Source organism: Acomys russatus, chromosome 7 (genome assembly GCF_903995435.1).
Source record: "Acomys russatus chromosome 7, mAcoRus1.1, whole genome shotgun sequence".
Classification (NCBI taxonomy): Eukaryota; Metazoa; Chordata; class Mammalia; order Rodentia; family Muridae; genus Acomys; species Acomys russatus.
Window position 1 is genome coordinate 28,652,766 of NC_067143.1, and position 18,890 is coordinate 28,671,655.

At 37.7% G+C, this 18,890-nt stretch overlaps 1 protein-coding gene across 1 annotated transcript in view; it reads right to left on the reverse strand.

Moving 5' to 3' along the window:
* The window catches only part of Chd2 (chromodomain helicase DNA binding protein 2), a 110,612-nt gene extending 100,850 nt beyond the window's left edge, over window positions 1-9,762 (reverse strand). Inside the window, exons 1-2 of the mRNA XM_051148729.1 lie at window positions 9,168-9,762; window positions 8,692-8,824 (exon numbers count right to left, since the gene is read on the reverse strand). Coding sequence (XP_051004686.1) covers window positions 8,692-8,753 — 62 coding nt within the window. The 5' untranslated portion in view covers window positions 8,754-8,824; window positions 9,168-9,762. The remainder of the gene's footprint in view (window positions 1-8,691; window positions 8,825-9,167) is intronic.
* Window positions 9,763-18,890: the final 9,128 nt, after the last annotated feature.

The window sequence follows — 18,890 nt, forward strand, 5'->3', positions numbered from 1 at the left end:
CCACACAAGTCTTGTCACTCCGCTTTCACAGGAATAAAGTGCACAGCAGACGTGGGCAGACAGACAGACGCTGAGTGCTAGGAAAGGCCATCTCCAGCCAACTAGATGGCTGCAAATACTAGAGCACTCACTAGCTGCTCTCCTACTGCAGTGGCTTGAGGAGCAAAATGGGGCAGAGAGTTAAATAAAACAGGCAGCAATTACCATCAGAGGGGAAGGGAAGGGACCTCAATTACTGCCAAGAGCAGGGCTGTGACTCATAGAACAGGGAGAATGAGCAGCTCCCACAGGGACTAGCTCCTCTGAGGAGTTAAAATTAAAACTTAAGTTTAACTACAAAATGCACCCAAGATTCTAAAGGGGGACTTGCCTCCTGATGTCATTCTCGAAAATCACTCCCCTATTTTGCCTAAAAGGGACTCTTGGTAACGCGGACAACCACGAGGACACTTGAGCAGAACCTGGCTCATCAGAAGACACTTAAAACTGAAGGGTTAGGGGAGTCAAGGATAAGCTGATCGGTAATAAAACAGTATTACTGGTAGCTTACATTCCCTAAGGCCCTCTAGAAGGACTCTAATCCTTAATCCTCACAACCCAACAATGATTAACATGGTCTACATTCTAAAGATGAGAAAATCTCATGTCCTAAAATAACCTACATTGGAAGCTTTTAGTACTAAAGTACAAGCTGAATTGATATCCATTACGTACATAGCTTTTGCCTAGCAAAAGCATAACTGAGAATTAAACCTTAAAATTAGGCCTAATTTTTTTATTTTTTAAATTAAAAAAAAAATTGTATTACTTGGAAGCATTCAGAATGTCAACAAAACAGCCATAATTTTCTTTTAGCAATTAGAGTGGTATTCAGTTAACAGAATAACAATTATGTTCATATAAGCTGCATCACAGGCAATTGAAGATGGAAAAAAGCAAAAACAAAAGAAAAAAAACCTATGGTCCTCATGTGTAACTAATTTGTGCTGTGCACCAACAAGAATCTGCTTTAAATTTCCATGCCAATTTATAGCCCCAGCCCGTACCAGGCAAGGTCAGTGGCCATTGAAAATACCACCAGGATAGGGCTAGCTAAAGACACATTCAGTAGTGTGTTAACTATATGAAAGAAAAACCTGTACAGTTTAAAAACTAATCTTACAGTCTTACATTTCAGTGTTTTTATTTAAAAGTTGTATAGAGGGTAGTTAAATGCTTTATAGACAAGGGGGAAAAAACTGCGAGAACCACCTTATCCATCATCTTCCTCCTCTTTTTCTTGCTCTTTCCAGCCTTACCACCCCCTTTCTCGCTGCATCGGGCTTCTTCAGCTCTGAAGGCAGCAGTATCCTTTTCACACTTCCCCTTCGGCGTGGCCGCCTTCTTCTCACAGGGCTGCTTGTCATCCACGGCGGGGCTGCTCCTAGTTTCTTTGCACCACCACCAATGGACAAGCCGGGGTGTTCCCCCTTGATTTTGGGGCGGTACTCAGGATAGAACAAAAAGGTCCCTTGGGTGCATTGGGGTCCTTGAACTTCTTTTTGGTCTCCACTTTGGGGGGGACATGGGTTTTAATTTCTCTTTCATGCTGAGGTGTCAGCCTTTGCCATGTCTTCAAACGTCTCCTTTTCTTTAGCAGACTTGGTCCTCCACCTCTCTGAGCACGTCTTGGAGAACTCTGAGAAGCTGACAGAAGCGTCTGGGGGCTTCTTCTGGTGTTCCTCCCGGCAAGTTTCACAAAGAATGCATTTGAAGAGATTTTGCTTCTTAGGACCTTCTTTGCCTATGGTTACTTGATTTTCATCCGCGAAGCTCAGAGGCACCATGTGGCTCGCGCTTGCCCCAGCGCTGTCTCTATGGAGCTCAATGTACTGCAATGGCTGTGAGGCCTAACTTACTTTACCGAGCCCTTTAAAGGGGTGAAAATGGAAAGACAGCTAAGCCTTTAAGAGCACTTGCCACTTACTCTTGCAGAGGATGCAGGTGTGTGGTTCCCATCACTCACACGGCAGCTCACAACTATTAGTAACTCCAGTCCAACCGAGTACTCTCTCCTGGTCTCCGAGGGCACCAGGCACACTCATATAGTGCACATACATACATACATACATACATACATATATGCAAGCACTCATACACAAAAAAAGTAAATAATAAATAAATAAATGACCAAAAACAGGGTCTGAAGAGATGGTTCAGAGGTTAAAAGCACTGATTCCTCTTCTAGAAGTCCTGAATCCAATTTCCAACACCCTCTTAGTAGATCACAACCATCTACAGTATGGTCGCATGCCCTCTTCTGGCCCACAGGTGACATGCAGGCAAAGCATTGTATACATAATAATAAATCCTTTTTTTTTTTTTTTTAATAAAAACACTATAAAAATGGAGGGGCCTACTTTCCCCAAACTGCAAGAGTATACAAAGCCTCTTTTAAAATAAGATAAAGGGTCAGGAAGACATTTGAAACACCAAAATGGGTGATCCATAAGCAAGCAAGTAAAGTGCTCAAACAGTTTCAGAACACACCAGTGGCAGCTTCTATGCTTGCTATCATTTATTTCAGAAAGGCCTTGACCTTCATGTCCTAATCTGAGCTCTAATGTTTCTAGCAGAGAAACTTTTCAGGGAAGTCTCTGGTCCGGGTGTCAACCTAATCAAGTAAAGCACAAACTCTTTTGGAAGCAAAGGTCACAACAGACACCTAAAGTAACCAATGTGCTAAATTACTGATTTAAAAAGGAAACAGCCTCTGAGCATTTGGTGATTGGGTCAAGTTAGTTTTTTGTTGTTGTTGTTGTTGTTTTGTTTTTGATTTTTTTGAGACAGGGTTTCTCTGTGTAGCCCTGGCTGTCCTGAACTCGCTTTGTAGACCAGGCTGGCCTAGAACTCACAGCAACCTGCCTGCCTCTGCATTCCAAGAAAAAAAGAAAAAGGAAAAAGAAAAAAATAACCTTAAAGTTCCAAAACAAGTAACAATTGGCAACACTGGCGAGGCTGCCCAATTATATTGGAATGCATGACGTAATCACTGAGGATAAGCAAGCTAAAAGTTGTTTTCATTGGTATGCAGCAGTAACTCTTGGGTAATGGTGGGGTCAGGCACTAAACACAGTTTCCTTATTAAAGTAACACTCAAGAAAACTTTAGAGCTCAAGAAAGAGTTCTAAAGTAGTCAGGTAAAGCCAAAACCCTAAGAATCTTTAATAACAGCAACAAAAAATGACTTACTGGCAGTCACGTAATTTTCTTCTAAGGGACAAGTTCACTACACCTAATTTTATGGGTGAAATGGTATGGGGTGGGTGTGGATCTCCCAGGGGATCTCAGCAGCTTTGTGGTACTAATTTAGACCCTTGGGCTGAACACTAAAGTAATGTAAATTTAAATTTTTAACTGTCATACAAAACTCAAATAAAATTACATATTCATTCCTCAAGCTATCAAAACTTATCAAATATTGTTTGCAAGCCTCCCTCCATAAACTCCGCCTTTTAATCTTATTTTAGAGTCATTATCTCAGGCAGCCAGGGCTGGCCTTAAATTCTACAAAGCTGAGGATGACTTTGAACATCCTAAATAAATAATTTCAGGTGTGTCACATGCAGATCCCGAAATTAGGAACCAAACCCAGGGGCCTCTTGCACACCACCAAGATACACCTCCCAACGCCACTGACTTAATATACAAAACATACTAATTATAAGAGAGGCCCCCCACCCACCGCTGCCCAAAAAAGTGCAAAGTTGTTTTGTTTTGTTGTTCAAGACAGGGTTGCTTCTCTGTAGTCCTGGCTGTCCTGGAACTTGAATTATATACAGCCCAGGCTGGCCTCAAGCTCTTGAGAGCTATCTGCCTTTGCCTCCAGAGTGCTGGGATTTTTTAAAAGCAAGCTCCATCACCACTCACCAAACTCCAAATTTCAAATATTGAAAACACACATACCCCAAGAAAGGGGGGGAGGGGGGAGAGAAGTTCCTTGCCTGTTCCTGACATAACCACACAAGGTATAAAAGAGAAGGATCAAAAAGCAAACTTTAAAAAATGTTGTTATGTTCACTGGCTCCCCTTGTAATCAATTCCTAAATCAGTACACCTGTGATAATACTAACTTCACACAATGCAATACACCTGGGCTGAAAATATCTTCCACAGAACTGTTTATTTTTTTCATAAATACAGTGCAATGTTGGCTACGTAATTCTATCCTACAGAAATTTAATGGTTGCTTAGCAAACACTAAAATCTATACCACTATAATTAATTCCATTACACAAAAAAGGAAGATGAGATTATTATCTTCTTTCTGATGTCAAGATACTTTTGTTTTTCTTGCTTTTATTTAATAAAGACCTTAAATTGTTAGAAACCAGCAAATATAAATACATTTTACAAAGTCTAGATCTCTAAGGATGTTTAGCGTTTTGTGCAGAATAAAGATGAGAATTTCTATGTAATTCTTCTGTATAACAATCTTTAAATCCCTTACTTTCCTAAGAATTGCACTAAACAACCAGGATTAAGGAAAATCTACAAAATCCATTACAGAGAATTGTTCCTTTCACAAACACCTATGAAAACATCTCTAGCAGCAGTCTATTCCTTTTTAAGAATAGTGTCACAGGACAGCTCTGGCTGTCCAGACTAGCCTTGAACTCAGAGATCCCCATGTCTCTGCCACGGATTCCCCACTGCTGAATGAAAGGTATGGGCCACCACACCAGGTGCCCATACTTTCTACAACTACCATATTCTACTAAATTGTTAGTGTCCCCTAAAGAATCGCTTATTTAATATTCCTAAACTGTACTGGAAAGAACGTTTGAGTAAACAAAGAAATGTATAAACACTGCTTTTCTTTCAAGGTTGAACTCATTACTCGTGATTTAATTTGGAACTGTAGTTGGTAAACTATTTTTAAAAATAAATTTTTGCAAGGTTTCCAAACCAGGTAGGAAATGAACAGTAACACGGGTGGTTTACCAGAAATGAACTAAAGGGAGACTAAAGCCAAGGCATTTCTCAAGACTTCACCAAGTAATTTTGCAATCAGCCAAGTATGAGTCTCAGCCAGTGCCAACAACACTGTTTGTTGACACTCGACAGTAATATACTGCCTAATGCGCTGACACTTTTTGTCATAACTAAAAGTTCCTAGGCCATTTTTCATTTAACTACCCCACTGCGATTTTTACAAACCACTAAACACATACTGACCTGAGTTTTTCTTCCTCAAATGTCAACTGAGAAAATGTTTGATACCAAGTAAAAATGCACGGGGACAAGCTCACGTGCTCTTCCCTTGGTTTATGAGCCATGTATGACAGAGCTTAAACACCCGTTAAGGCCTTTCAATTTAAAAATATTCCATTCACACTGAACTGCTTTCAATCAATGGGAACAAAATAAAACTCACTAATCTCTTTACACTGAACAAGGATGATAAACAGGAGAAAGCAACGGACCGGAACATCCAAAAGAGGAAAGAAAAAAAAAGCGAAAAGTGTAAATTAAAAAAAAAAAAAAAAAAAAAAAAAAACAGCGAATTACTATTTAGAGATTTACGATTACTGTGTCTTTTCTCCAAGAGGATTAGTCCTGGAATGAGCTCAGAAAAACACACTGTAGGGTGTGGTGTGGACCACTACAGGCCAGGCCTGAGGACTGCAAGGATCAAAATTGGTCCGGAAAGAAGCCGCCCACCGGAAAGTCCCGACCAAAATTCCCTTCCTCTGCCCCGCCCCCGGCACCAGCGGAGCCTAGATGAAGCCGCCGGCCGACGCACGAGGCTAGCGTCACCGCGTTCTCCCACCCACAACGCCTGACGTCAGAGGGCGGAGCCATGGCGACGGCACTACGGTTGACCCTGCTGTTACCAGGCGCGCATACAGCCAATCAGCACCCGCCGCCAGCGCCGGCTGGCCTTTGAACTCCGCACGGCAACTTCCTGCTGTTTGGCGAGTACACAGTGCAATGCAGTATGTCTGTCAGCGCTGCGGCACAAAGGAACAGCCATTTTGTGACTGAGCTGGACCTGCACCAAGATGCCAGGGCCACCGAGAGCTGCTGCTTGTGCCAACTACCGAGTTGCCCCTTATTTCATCATCAGAGTGCCAATGGGAAACGTGGGGAAAAGGATGTTCTGATATTCAGGTTTCGATTCATTTGTTTCAGCCTTCTTAAAATTCCGATTTTTAAAAGTATTATCGGCGTCATAAAATGGCTGCCTCTTAAACCTGCTGTTCCAGTCCACAAGCACTGCAAATGCCTTTCCTAATCATCCCCAGCCTTTCAAGGAGGCTAGCGAAAAACGTTAAGATTTTACCCCCACCTCCAAATACGGCTCAAAGGCAGACGATTTTAGATAGGCATTAAATTTTCAGTTTAGCAATGCCGTCTCCTAGAACACAGAAATGCGTGCACACAGTTCCATGTGCATCCCTTCCCCTAGTTCCCACTCCTGCATATAACTTAGGTAAGTGTGTGGCATACTTTATGTGTCTATCACTAAAACTGCTGTATTTAAATTTACATATTTGAAATGTTTAATTATTTTAAGAAATAAAATTAATCTCAAAAAATCGTGATATACAAAGCACATTAGACAGAAGCTTTAACTTCAGAAAAACAATTAACAATCACCATTAAAAATATAGCACTTGTTTCAGAAACAGGAAAACAAGCTTTACTTAAAACTTGTACTCACTGAAATCTCAAGTGATTCTCATTCTAAAATTTACCTGACCTGAAAACAATTCCTTTCCTCCCCTGCAGAATCAGGCTGCAAAGGTGGTGCTTTAAAGAGTGTTCTGTAACACCATACTTCAAAAATAAGATGCACAGTACAGATAACACAGGAACCTACATAGGGGTAACATCACTTTCAGCTCATTAGGAATATCACCCACCACAACAACACAAACATCCTTTAAACTTTACAATCTTTAAAGGAAATTATGTCATAACTTTGTGCATGCATTAATATATGTAACTTAAAGAGTTAACAGTAATTTATAAGTAACTCCATCTTCAAGGAGTACTGAGTATTTTCAGACATCCATGAAATGATTTAAACTACACTTGGCAAAAGCATTAAAAACCCGCCTCTTGTTTCACTGAAGCAATCAAATGTATGACAATCCCCAAATTCATTTAACAGATAAAATAAAAGTTTATTCAAAGGCAGCAGGACTTTGAGAGTATAGTCTAATCAATGAAAACAAAAAACTTTGCATAAGAAAGACAAAACCCTGGTGAGACTATGCAAATCACATACTCAAGGGAGTAAGAACTTTAATACTAGGTCTTTCATCATTGTCAAGTATATCTGGAACTTCCTATAGCTTCAAATGCTTACTTTCCAGAAAATCAGTTTTGCGTTACAAGCCTTTCTGTCCTATAGATAACCCAGTAATTACACAGGCAATGCAAAAGATATCCAAATTTGTAACAACTCAATTTACAAAGGAACTTGGAAATGTATTTTTAAAAGGCTCAAAATATTTTCAGGAGAAAGCAAAACTCATCATTTGTAAAATTATATCCAAAACTTCCAAATTTACAAGCTAATTTAGAAAAAACTTTAGGCAAGATTACAAAGTAAAATCAAAATTGAGAAATGATCACATAATAACCAATCACATCCTTGTTAGCTGCATGATTTAAAAATTATGACAATTCTTAAGAACACATCAGAAATGCATTCACTTATTTTTTAAAATTAAGATAAAGATACAGTCATACAACAAAAATATCTGACAGACATTACTTTAGTCACTGATAAGCTACTTCAAGGAATGTGAAACAAATCATAATTTGAACAAATAGTACATTAAAAAGCTTCAGAAGAGAAAGCATTCCAGACGACTCTGTCAAAATAAATGGATAAATTTAAAGCAGCATCAACTAAAAGATAAAATACAATTATCAACCAGAAAGCACTGTCTTAACATAAATAAATAGGAAGCTTGTAACATTTTAAGCATAAATGTACAATTACATTGTCATAGTAACAAACACAAAGCTAAGGTACAAATAACATTCCAGGATTTTTGCGGTTACAGATTTAATGATCTCAGGGTTTGGTAAGTCATAAAAAATTTTCGAGTTGTCAACTGTATCAAAAGAATCAAAAATATAAACTGAAAGGCATCAAAAGGTCCTATTTGTGATTCCGTTTTTAAATGTACATTTTTTTCATTCATATAACTTTCTCAAATGTCTATTTACTATAATTTACTACTACTAGGCTCCTCTATGGCCCTCAGTTACAAGTTTCAATATCCCAGATTCTTCAAAGAAAAAAATTTGCCTTGTATGTAAAATGGTGCAATGCAGCAATGGCTAAACAGACAAGGTCATTTTTCTGCAGCACAAAAACCTAAAAACTAAAAATTTACCGACAGAAAAACTATAGTTTCTAGGAAAGGCCCCTCCGTATAAAAGTACCTTACCTCTGAATTCTGTTAGAGGCCTTAAGTCACAACTCAACTTTCATAAATTGCTACCAAAAAAATCAGGGTGTGGCATGTTAGCAATCTCAAGGTCACGATTTAAAAAAAATTCAACCCAGGTTAGAAAATTTTTATAAAACAGACAGCAATCCATGTCTGTCAAAGTAAACAAGTGTAAGCTGAGGTTTCCAAAAAAAAAAAAAAAAAAAAAAACAGAAAGTAAGTTGATAGCTCATACCTCGATGCATTGCTGTGTAGCGAACTGTCCTCCTCTTGGCTTTTGTCCTTATTTCTCATCATCTTTTAATTCTTAAATATTAAGGGGGAGGGGGAATCTGTGTTTGCTTTGAAGTCCTGTGCCCAGGTATTTACTGTCAAAAGTTGAAAGAAAGGTAAGGTCCCAGCTTCTATGGATGGTTTTTATTATCAGGAACAAAGTCCTGACGATGTTACCGATATTCATGTAATTCAACAACGTTAAGCAACAAAAAAACCCAAAATATTTCTAATTTTCCGTTTTAAAATAAGTGGAGGATAAACTAAACGGCAGAAGCATCACTATCAATAAGGAAAGTTTCTCAAAGTAACACACTGGATACAAATAACAATCTCCGTATCTTATTGCGTCATCCAGGAATTTCTCGAATTTACAGCAAATAAAGCCAACTTCAACATGAAAATCTTTAAAATTATCACTAATTATCGTGGACTTACCTGATCCATGTAGTATGTCCAAAGCAAGAGTCCTATCTAGTAGTAGAAAAATATCAGATCCAAAATTAAAAATAACGCAAAGTCCTCCGTTAAAAAACAAAAAGTAAATGAAATAATCCTCAAATATGTTCACTTGTCAAAAAATAAAGCAATAATTAATACTAAAACAGGTCCGGAAGGGGGAAAAAAAACCTCATTAGGAGAGCGCACAAAAATGGAGGTGCGCCATGGCTTCTAAGCTGGAAAAAACAACGACCTGGGCTCTCAATACGGCAGCTTCTTCCAACAAGGCACGAAAAGAAAGCTCCTAAAAGCTGCTTTTCTCCCAAAAAAAGGTTCGGATCGACCCCAGAAAGTCACTAGAAGAGGCAGGGGGCTGCGGGGGCCCCCTGAGGCTGCCGGAAAGTTAGGGAAAGTTGCGTAAAGTGAACCGAAGCAGGGAGCAAAGCGCGCTCTCTCTAAGGCACAGCCGCCATCTAGAGCCTCCTTCCCAGCTCTGAGAGCTCTGCCTTTGATTGACACTCTCTACATTTACCCCACAACTCAGGTGATGTACCATAGACCCACCCCTTCATCTCTACCAAAAAAAAAAAAAAAGAAAGAAAGAAAGAAAAAAGAAAAAGAAAAGAAAAAGAACCAGAGCTTCCATCCAAGGGAGCCTGAAGACCCCCAACCCCACACCTCCCTGCCCCTCCAGACCACTCCATCAAGGGAGGGGGAAGGGCTTCTTAACCCCCTCTGGCTCAAGCACCCTTTTTAAGCCAGAGAGAAATGTAATTTGTTCCTTTTGTCTAAAGATCTGCTAAATATTTCAGTCCTGGAGCTAAATAACTTCCTCCCTGGACAGGAAGTGGTATTTTATCAAGCCATTTTGAAATAAAGATAATTTTTAAAGAATCTAAAGCTCAGTTTAAGTACTAATATTTAAAAACAATTAACACCCCCATGGGTAAAATGGCTTGTAAATAGAAGCAACATCTCAGGACCATATATTAAGCTCAACTCTTCTCTTCTTTATAGTGTCTAAAAACATAAAGATTAAATTTAAGGAGGAATTTTCCACCCCAACTGGAAGGAAAGGGTAATTTTTTATAACTCAAGAGCGCCTCCCTAGCGTTCAGTTGCAGTAGAGCAAAAGTTAGTACAACCATTTTTGCCCCCAAAATCAACAAAATTCTTTAACCCATTATATAACCTTGGAAGTGCCACACATCAAAAAAATATTCTCATACCATATTGATTTGGGCAAAAAAAAGAACTTCAAACTCAAGAATAATATATACCAACATTGATCACCGAAAAACCAAAAACTCAACCTCAACTCCAAAAACCAAAAGAACCAGTATATCCAGACCCTTCACTAATATTTCAAATCAAAACCTAGGTACACTCAAATTTCATCAACAACACATCACTTACAATAGGCCACATTTAACAGCCAATTATCAAACTGTCAAAGACAAACTCCCTCAAGGTGGAAACAAAGTCTACAGAAACTAAATCACAAATTCAACAGTGTTCTCTCCATGCAGACAAGTAACCAACCACACAAACGTGCCCAAAAAACTCAAAACATTCCTTTGCTGAACCGTATTATTGGTCAAAACCATGTCACTCCATCATTGTGGTAATCCATTTTAGTTTTACAACCCAAAGCAATTATGTTAGATCTAAAAAAACTGTAAAACCCATAATCAAGTTTCAATTCTACAGGTATTTTTATATCCAACTTAAAATCCGAACTCAATTTTCAATTTACACAGACCAACCAACCACCTTGCATCACTCAAAGAACAAACTGCATGTGTATGAACCATAGATGTTTATCTTAAGGTATTTTACATTAACAATGGATTATTTTACTCTTTGTTCTCTGTATTGAGAAAACACAATCAATGGTTTGTTTGGTCAACAAAACAAAATTCCCATTCCTCTTTTATAGAGTATTACTAGTTACCAAAACTGTTATTATCTAAGTAGCAATAAATAAAAATGCGGCATTTTATTTCAAGCTAAAGCATGGTGTGATTCATTTAAACTCCCAACTATACAGAATAAGGAAAAGTTTTTTTTTTCACATGTTAACTACACTATGTCAAAGATAAAGCCCTTTGGTTTATACTGAAAAATCGTACAAATACCCTTCTAATGTTAGACAATACAAATCAATAAGTCAAATATTCAGATGAGCATTTCACTGCAAGATACTTTACTTATACTTTAAAAACACAGGTCAAAGGAACCACTTTCATCAACACAAATTGAGAGATACTATCTCATACTGTGTACGGAACAAGTACTTTGTTTTGTAAAATCATTATAATCTCATGCAAAATATTTTGAAAAGACCCAAACAAATTTTTAAAAGTTCACTTCAACCCAATAATAAAACACAAGCCAAGCTGGGCATGATGGTGTACTCAGGAGGCAAAGGCAGATAGATCTCAACCCTTGAGGCCAGGATGGTCTACAAAGCGAATTCCAGGATAGCCAGGGCTGTTACACAGAGAAGCCCTGTCTTGAATACCAAAAAGGAAAAGAATTGCATTTTAACCACTAAGCACTGGGACACTGACTTGGCTTTTCGATTAAACATAAATCCCAAGCAAACAAAACCCGTTCCATTTTACCACTTTATTCAGTATACTTTAATGAAAAGCAACTATATAGGTCAAAATGTTATTAAGGTGAAATGAACATTTAATGAAAGCTTCCACTTTAAAAAAAATTTTAAAAAGGCTCAAACTGAGAAATTTTTAAGTTTTAGAGATTTTATTGAAGTTAACATTCCATAAGATCACTCAGATCAAATTGCAAGAAATTCCAGGAATACAAACTAACATTTGTAGAAATGTAGCATCTTCTCCAGATATCAAAAATGTACATAATGTATAACAAGTCTTTAGAAAGTAAATTCCACTGTCCATTTATGTTGGGTAAGAATCATTCATTTCATGGAATCCATATTAAGAGAACCCTGTGTTGGCTGGGTAATAGCACAGCATTCTTGAATTAATCCATTTTCCTCAATTCCCCATAGTGGGCTGCCATCTTGATTTCTCAGTGGTAAGGTCCATTTCAAGCTCTTCAAGATGACTGGGTGCTTCATAAAAAAAAATTAGAAGAAAAAATTTCTGTTGGAGTAACAATCATCTTATTTCTTCAAACAGAAAATTCTACCCACCCTGAAGAGATTATATCACAGAAGTATTTAATTCTAGAAAATCTTTAACTATGAAATAGCATTATTGTGATAAACTTACTTAAACCTCTCAAAGTCAGAATCAATGAATGCACATTTTCTAAGTTCTGTCACAGTTACATTGTATCGGGTAAAATTAGAAACAGTCAAGAGTTAAATTCTTAAAACTCTGGGTAGCATGGTGCATATATGGAAAGTAAAGCGAAAGAATAAAATTCCCAAATGATAGGAAGCTAAATTACAGACACACTGTGGACTCTATAATTTCAATGCAAAAAAAGTTCCCAAGTTCCCTAATTAAAGAAAAGAATCTTAAGGGATTAAAAAAGCAATGGATTACTGCATAGCATACTTGTACAGTCTTACAGATGTTAATTTTGTTTAGATAGCACACATGACCTATATAAACAGAAGCACCTAGTTACATATATGAGAATGCAGAGAACGTGAAGCCACAAGAAAAAATTGGAAACATCTGTTGGCTTACTTTGAATTTGCTACAAAAATGTTAACACTTTTCTAACTATAAACAACTAGATGAGGTGTGTTGGCACTTTAACCCAAGCACTTGAGGAGGCAGTCAGGCAATTTGCTGTGAGTTCGAGGCAACCCTGGTCTACAGGACAGCCAAAGCTACACAGAGAAACCCTGTCTCAAAATACAAAAAAGAAAAAAATAATTCAAACTATGAACAACTAAAATATACATTCATTGCAAAAATATATGTTCCTCTCAAAAAATTTAATCTACTATCTAAACAGTTTAGACAGAAGGGAGAAATAAGAATCCAGGTAATTTTACTCCTAACGATTTCTAGATTAATCAGTCACAACTTGGAAAAAAATTTCCAGTTTTTATGTATTTTGTATCCATGTGTGTGTGTGCATGATTTCTTTTGTCAGGAAGGGGGTGCACATGTACTTGGGTACAAGAGCATGCATAGGTCTGAGGTTGATAGTTTTGTTGAGAATGGAAATCATCTGAACCTTGTTGAAGAGGATCTCTCAGTCAAACCCAGAGCTCATCAGTTTGACTTTTCGCTAGTTACTTTCCTTTGAGGATCCATCTCCGTCTGGAATGACAGGCAGCTAGTGGCGGGCATTCTCTTGATTTTGGGGAACACAAAGTTCCAAGCAAGTGTTTAAAGGCTGAGCCATCTCCCAAGCCTGCAAAACCACTTTAAACCTTGGTCTTCCGTGAATGTTCTACAGCTTTCCAACTCAATTTGGAGAGCTACATCCAATAACTGACTAAAGGAATTTAAAAAAAAAATGTGAGAATATATATTTGACTCTAGGCTAATTTCCTCTTTCCCTAACTAAAATTAAGGTATGTTCTCTATACTGACATTACAAAAACATACCTAATAAACTAGATAATCAAAACACAGTGGTGACCCCTTTCAGGAAATAGTTCTTTAAATGATTCATAGCATCAGAAGTAACAAACCAAATCAAGAAATTTTTCTCTAGTAAATTTTGGAACTTTCTCAAAGCCGTCGTAAGATGAAAACTAACTCCTTCTATTCCCTTATTAAAGAAATACCAGGGGGCTGGAGAGATAGCTCAGAGGTTAAGAGCACTGGCTGCTCTTCCAGAGGACCCGGTTCAATTCCCAGCACCCACGTGGCAGTTCATAACTGTCTGTATGTAACTCTAGTCCCAGGGAATCTGACTCCTTCACACAGACATATGCAGACAACAAAACACCAATGCACATAAAAGAAAGAGACAGATTGAGCATTTGCCTTTTTCTTTCCTTTACAAGAAATAATGGCAGGGTATGGTGGCATATGCCTTTACTGGGGAGCCAGAGAGGCAGGAGGATGCGAGTCTAAAGCCAACCTGTTCTACTTAGGAAGTTGCAGGTCACCCAAGGCTACATAGTGAGAGCCTGTCTCTTAAGGGGAGAAGGAGGGGAGAGAGAAATTAAAAAACTGTAAGAGCTAGAGAGATGGCTTAATGGTTAAGAGTCACTTGCCATTCCAGGGCCCAGTTTGATTCCCAACACCCACACAGCAGCTCTAACTCCAGTCTTGGGGGATGCAAGGCCTCTTCTGGCATCCTCAGGGACTAGGCTTGCAAGTAATGCACAGACACTTAGGCAACATACACATAAGAAGGATTTTTTTTTTTAATTTAGAAATAATGTTAAATAATGTCATCTCAGTTCATTACAGACCAGATTCTCCTCCATCTCTTGGGTTAAAATGTATGGTCAGACTCTAAATATGATATAAATGATATAATATCTGACAAATAATGACAGTAACAATGCATTACTACCAAGTCACAGTCACTTCAGGAGCTACAGTTGCAAATTATTCAGTGTGGCACAGTAGTAGTACTTCCTGCCTCTGGGTAAGTAGACAATTTATTTCTAAAAATATTTTTCTTAAAGGGGGGGGAAAAAGTCATAGTATATCTCAGATGGAAGACTGCACCCATAGCACACACAAATCCCTGAGTTTGATTCACATAACACTGGGCATGGTAGCAGCACATGTCTGTAATTTCAGAACTTAGGAGGTACAGGAAAAACCAAGACATTCAAGGTCACTGTTGGCTACAATAGGCTACTTGACACTAACCTCAAACACAAGCAAACAAACAGAAAAGAACAAGGCCAGATATGATGGCTTCCACATGAAATCCCAGAACTAAGAGGCTTAGGCAAGAGGATTGCTATGAGTTTGAAGCTGGAGTGGGCTAGTCTCAAAAATAACAAAAAACTAATTTAGAAAACTACACAAAAACTGCACTTCCACAGCTATCATGGCATCAAATGGTTGTTTTGTTTTGTTTTGTTTTGTGACAGAAGTTCTCTATGTAGACCTGCCTGTCCTGGAACTCACAGAGATCCGCCCACCTCCGTCCCCTCACCCCCACCCCCACAGCAAGTGCTAGGACTAAAGGCGTGAACCATCACATCTGGCAAAAAATTTAAAACTACTATAAGAGAAAACAGACAACTTTTACATTGTAAATCAGTGATGAATATGGACTCATGCAAAGGCCATGATCCAAAGCCAAAAGGGCAAGAATTTTTTTGCTGTTTGTTAACAAGCAAACATATTCTATATATAAAGTATCAAAGCTAATAAAAGGGCTGTGAAGGGTTAAGAAGTAAGTAGCCCATCTACATTCATGAAGTTTCAAATACTAACAAAAACTAAATTTACAAGTCCGCAAAAGGTTTTCTTGAAAAAAAATTAAAAAGGAACATGAGCATCAGGAACATAAAAATGCTTAACAAAATCCAGAGCTCCTCAGGTATAAGCGGCAATGATCCTAATGATCACTGTACCTCTTGTGGCACTACTTGAGATTAAATGAGCAGGCAGCTAACAGAAGAGATCTCAGTAAAGGCTGGCTATTATTGTTCCACTGTATCAACGCATGTAAGCATATAAGGATCTAAAACTAAAGAGTAAGAACATTTTCTATTCCGACAGCAAGAAAGTATTTGAGAACACCGGATCACAGGGTCAATTATTTAAGAATAGTTTTGGCTTTAGTATCATAGGAGGGGAAAACTTCAACAGCGTGTAGATATTGATAACCAACTACACCTCTTTCTATAGTAACATGAATTACAGGCATACTGAACAAGTACACATTTGGTCTAGAATCCTATTCATATTCAGACATATCTAGAGCACTTGTTTCACATGTAAGATTCAAACTTAGAATGGTTAGTGTTCACATTTTTATATTTTCTGGCTTTACTTCTTCTACCTATGTTCATTCTAAGAACAACTCCGGGTGCAAATCTACGTTTTTATGTCACAAAGGTAATTACTAGACACATTCATAAATTAAGAACAAAAAAATTGATTATGGATATCTCCAAGTAACTAAAATGCAAGCCACTGACTTATCTGGAGGAGTGCTCTCCTAAACTAAAAGAGTTCTATTTTAACTAGCTTCACTTTTTAGGTGAGTGGCCCCCATCCCCATGTCTTCCCCACCCCCACTACCCCTGTAGCCTCTATCTAGGACCAAAGATGATGGCCTTTAACAAACATCTGACTCCTGTCCTCCCAAATGCTAGAATTCCAGACATGTACCAACATGCCCATCTTTGCTTATTTCAATTCAAAGGAAGAAAATAGACATAAAATGTTAATTTAACGCAACATTCATCCTTCCTGTCATGTAATTAATATACCTAAGTTTATGACTTGATTTTCATTAAATGTATTATTTTTCATTTTTATTGTGTGAAAATTTTACTTTCAAGCACACCTTCCATGGTCTACACTAATAACACTTCTTTTTTAATAATGAATTTCATTTTGCCTTTTATTAGACTCAAAGCACTACTTGATGTTGAATAAGAGCTACACTAACACAATAAACCAACAACATTTACTGAGTGACTACCATGTGCCAGGGAACTAATCTCTTATGTGTAATCACACAGGAAACTAGTAACTGCTGCATTAGGCAAAATGTGGGCGTATTCACTATCCCTCAGAAAGAACAAACCTTATTTTGTAGGCCTTAACAGCCACTGCAGTGCTAAGTAGCAATAACAAAGAGGGGGGGTGGGTGTGAATCACCTAGAATCTAGATTCTCAAATGTTTTATTCCTATTAAACAACTGATGGATAAATTATCTTAAAAGTTTGTTTTCAATGAATAAATCCTTTAGGCAACCCACCCAAAAGTATAACAACATCCCATTTAACTCTTTCCCACCACTTTACAGGCTTGGAATTTTAAAAACACAAAAAAACAAAAACTACTTCATAATAGTGGTAATAACAATCTTGTATTAAATAGCAATTTCTATGTCAATAAGGCTAAATTTTCAGTCTTGACGTTTTTAAGTTCAGAGTTAATTTATCAGAACCAATCACAACTTGAAATCAAATAAAATTAATTACTATTGTTAAGACAGAACCAAAAGGGTTAAAGTTCTACATCAAAAAATAACAAGTATAGATCTTAGGATCATGGTATGTTTTTACTTTGGAGACCAGACAGTAAACATTCTAGACTATGTTATCTATTTCAATACAATAATTCTGAACTATGAAACTTAAGGGGCAAGCACCACAGTATCTGAATGACCAGTCCAGATATGCTGTTTTAAAAAAATAAAAATAAAAAAATCCCAAATCCAAAATATTGGAAACAAGTCCAAATGAGTTTCTTAAACTTTTAATTTCTGACTCAATTATGGTGGCATATGCCTTTAATCCCAGCACTGAGGAAGCAGAGGCAGGCAGATTTCTTGAGTTCCAGGCTAGGCCAATCTATATAATTGAGTTCCAGGCCAGCCTGGTTAGACCCTGTCTCAGATGGGTGGGTGGACAAATAAGTTTTAATCTTGAGCTAAAGGGAGAAAGTCAGCATATGACTAATAAATTTCACAGAAAAAAATAAAAAATAAAAATATATTTCACAGGTGTCTTACTAGACTAGACATGGAGCCACTGGTCTTTAATGCAAGCTTTCACAAGGCCGAGACGGAGAAATCTCTTTTGAGTTCAAAATGAATGAAACCTTGTCTTAAATAACTTCACATCTAACCATTACATAGATATTCTTACAGTTTACTTTGATAAAGCTATGTACTTACAATTCCAAATCAGTAACTTAAAATTCCTAGTTATACTTTAAAAAAAAAAAAAATCAGATCCAACAAGAAGATTAAGACTTACTAAATGCTTCAACAATGTCTACAGTATAGGCCTTCCATTCCATCTGGGGATTCACATTTCTGGGGGGGGAAAAGTAAAGATTTTATTAAATCCTATAATGTATATCACAACTTCAATGCTTCTTAAAGAAGAAACACATCAAGAAATACAGTTTATGAACAAATTAGTCCAAGCACAAGACAAGAAAATTGTGACAAGATCTTAGATTTGCAAGAGAAAGAGCTGATTTCTAGAACAAGTTACTAAAATTTCAAGCCCACATCTCATTTTCAAGAACTCCAAAGGAGTGATTATTGAGCTCCTGCTTTAGAATTGAGACCCTGGGTTGACAATAAAGAAACTATGCCAGCATACAGGGGGCAGAGGCAGGTGCGTCACTGTGATTTCGAGGTCAGCCTGGTCTACAAAGTGAGTCAAAGACAGGCACAGCTACACGGAGAAACCCTGTCTCAAAAAATCAAGGGGGAAAAAAAAGAAAATCTAAGTTAAACAGCACAATATTCACCTATATTCTGGCATCTCATCTAATAAACTTTTAATACCAATCTACAAGGTAACATTTTTTTCTCCCTTTTTGTCTCCCTTCATATTATCATATGCTAGACTCAACATAATATGATCCCATACATAGTCAATATTTCTAAATAAACTATTACCCTAGGCATCACTTCAGATTACTATCAACTGTACTCATCTACTTGACTAATTCTTTAAGATTTATGTTTATTATCTGTGTCTACATGTGTGTTTGTGTGGGTATGTGCATGACAGTGCAAGTCCAGAAGAGCGCATTGGATACTCTGGTACCGGAGATACAAGCAGTGTGAGTGAGGCGAAGCACAGGAGGGCC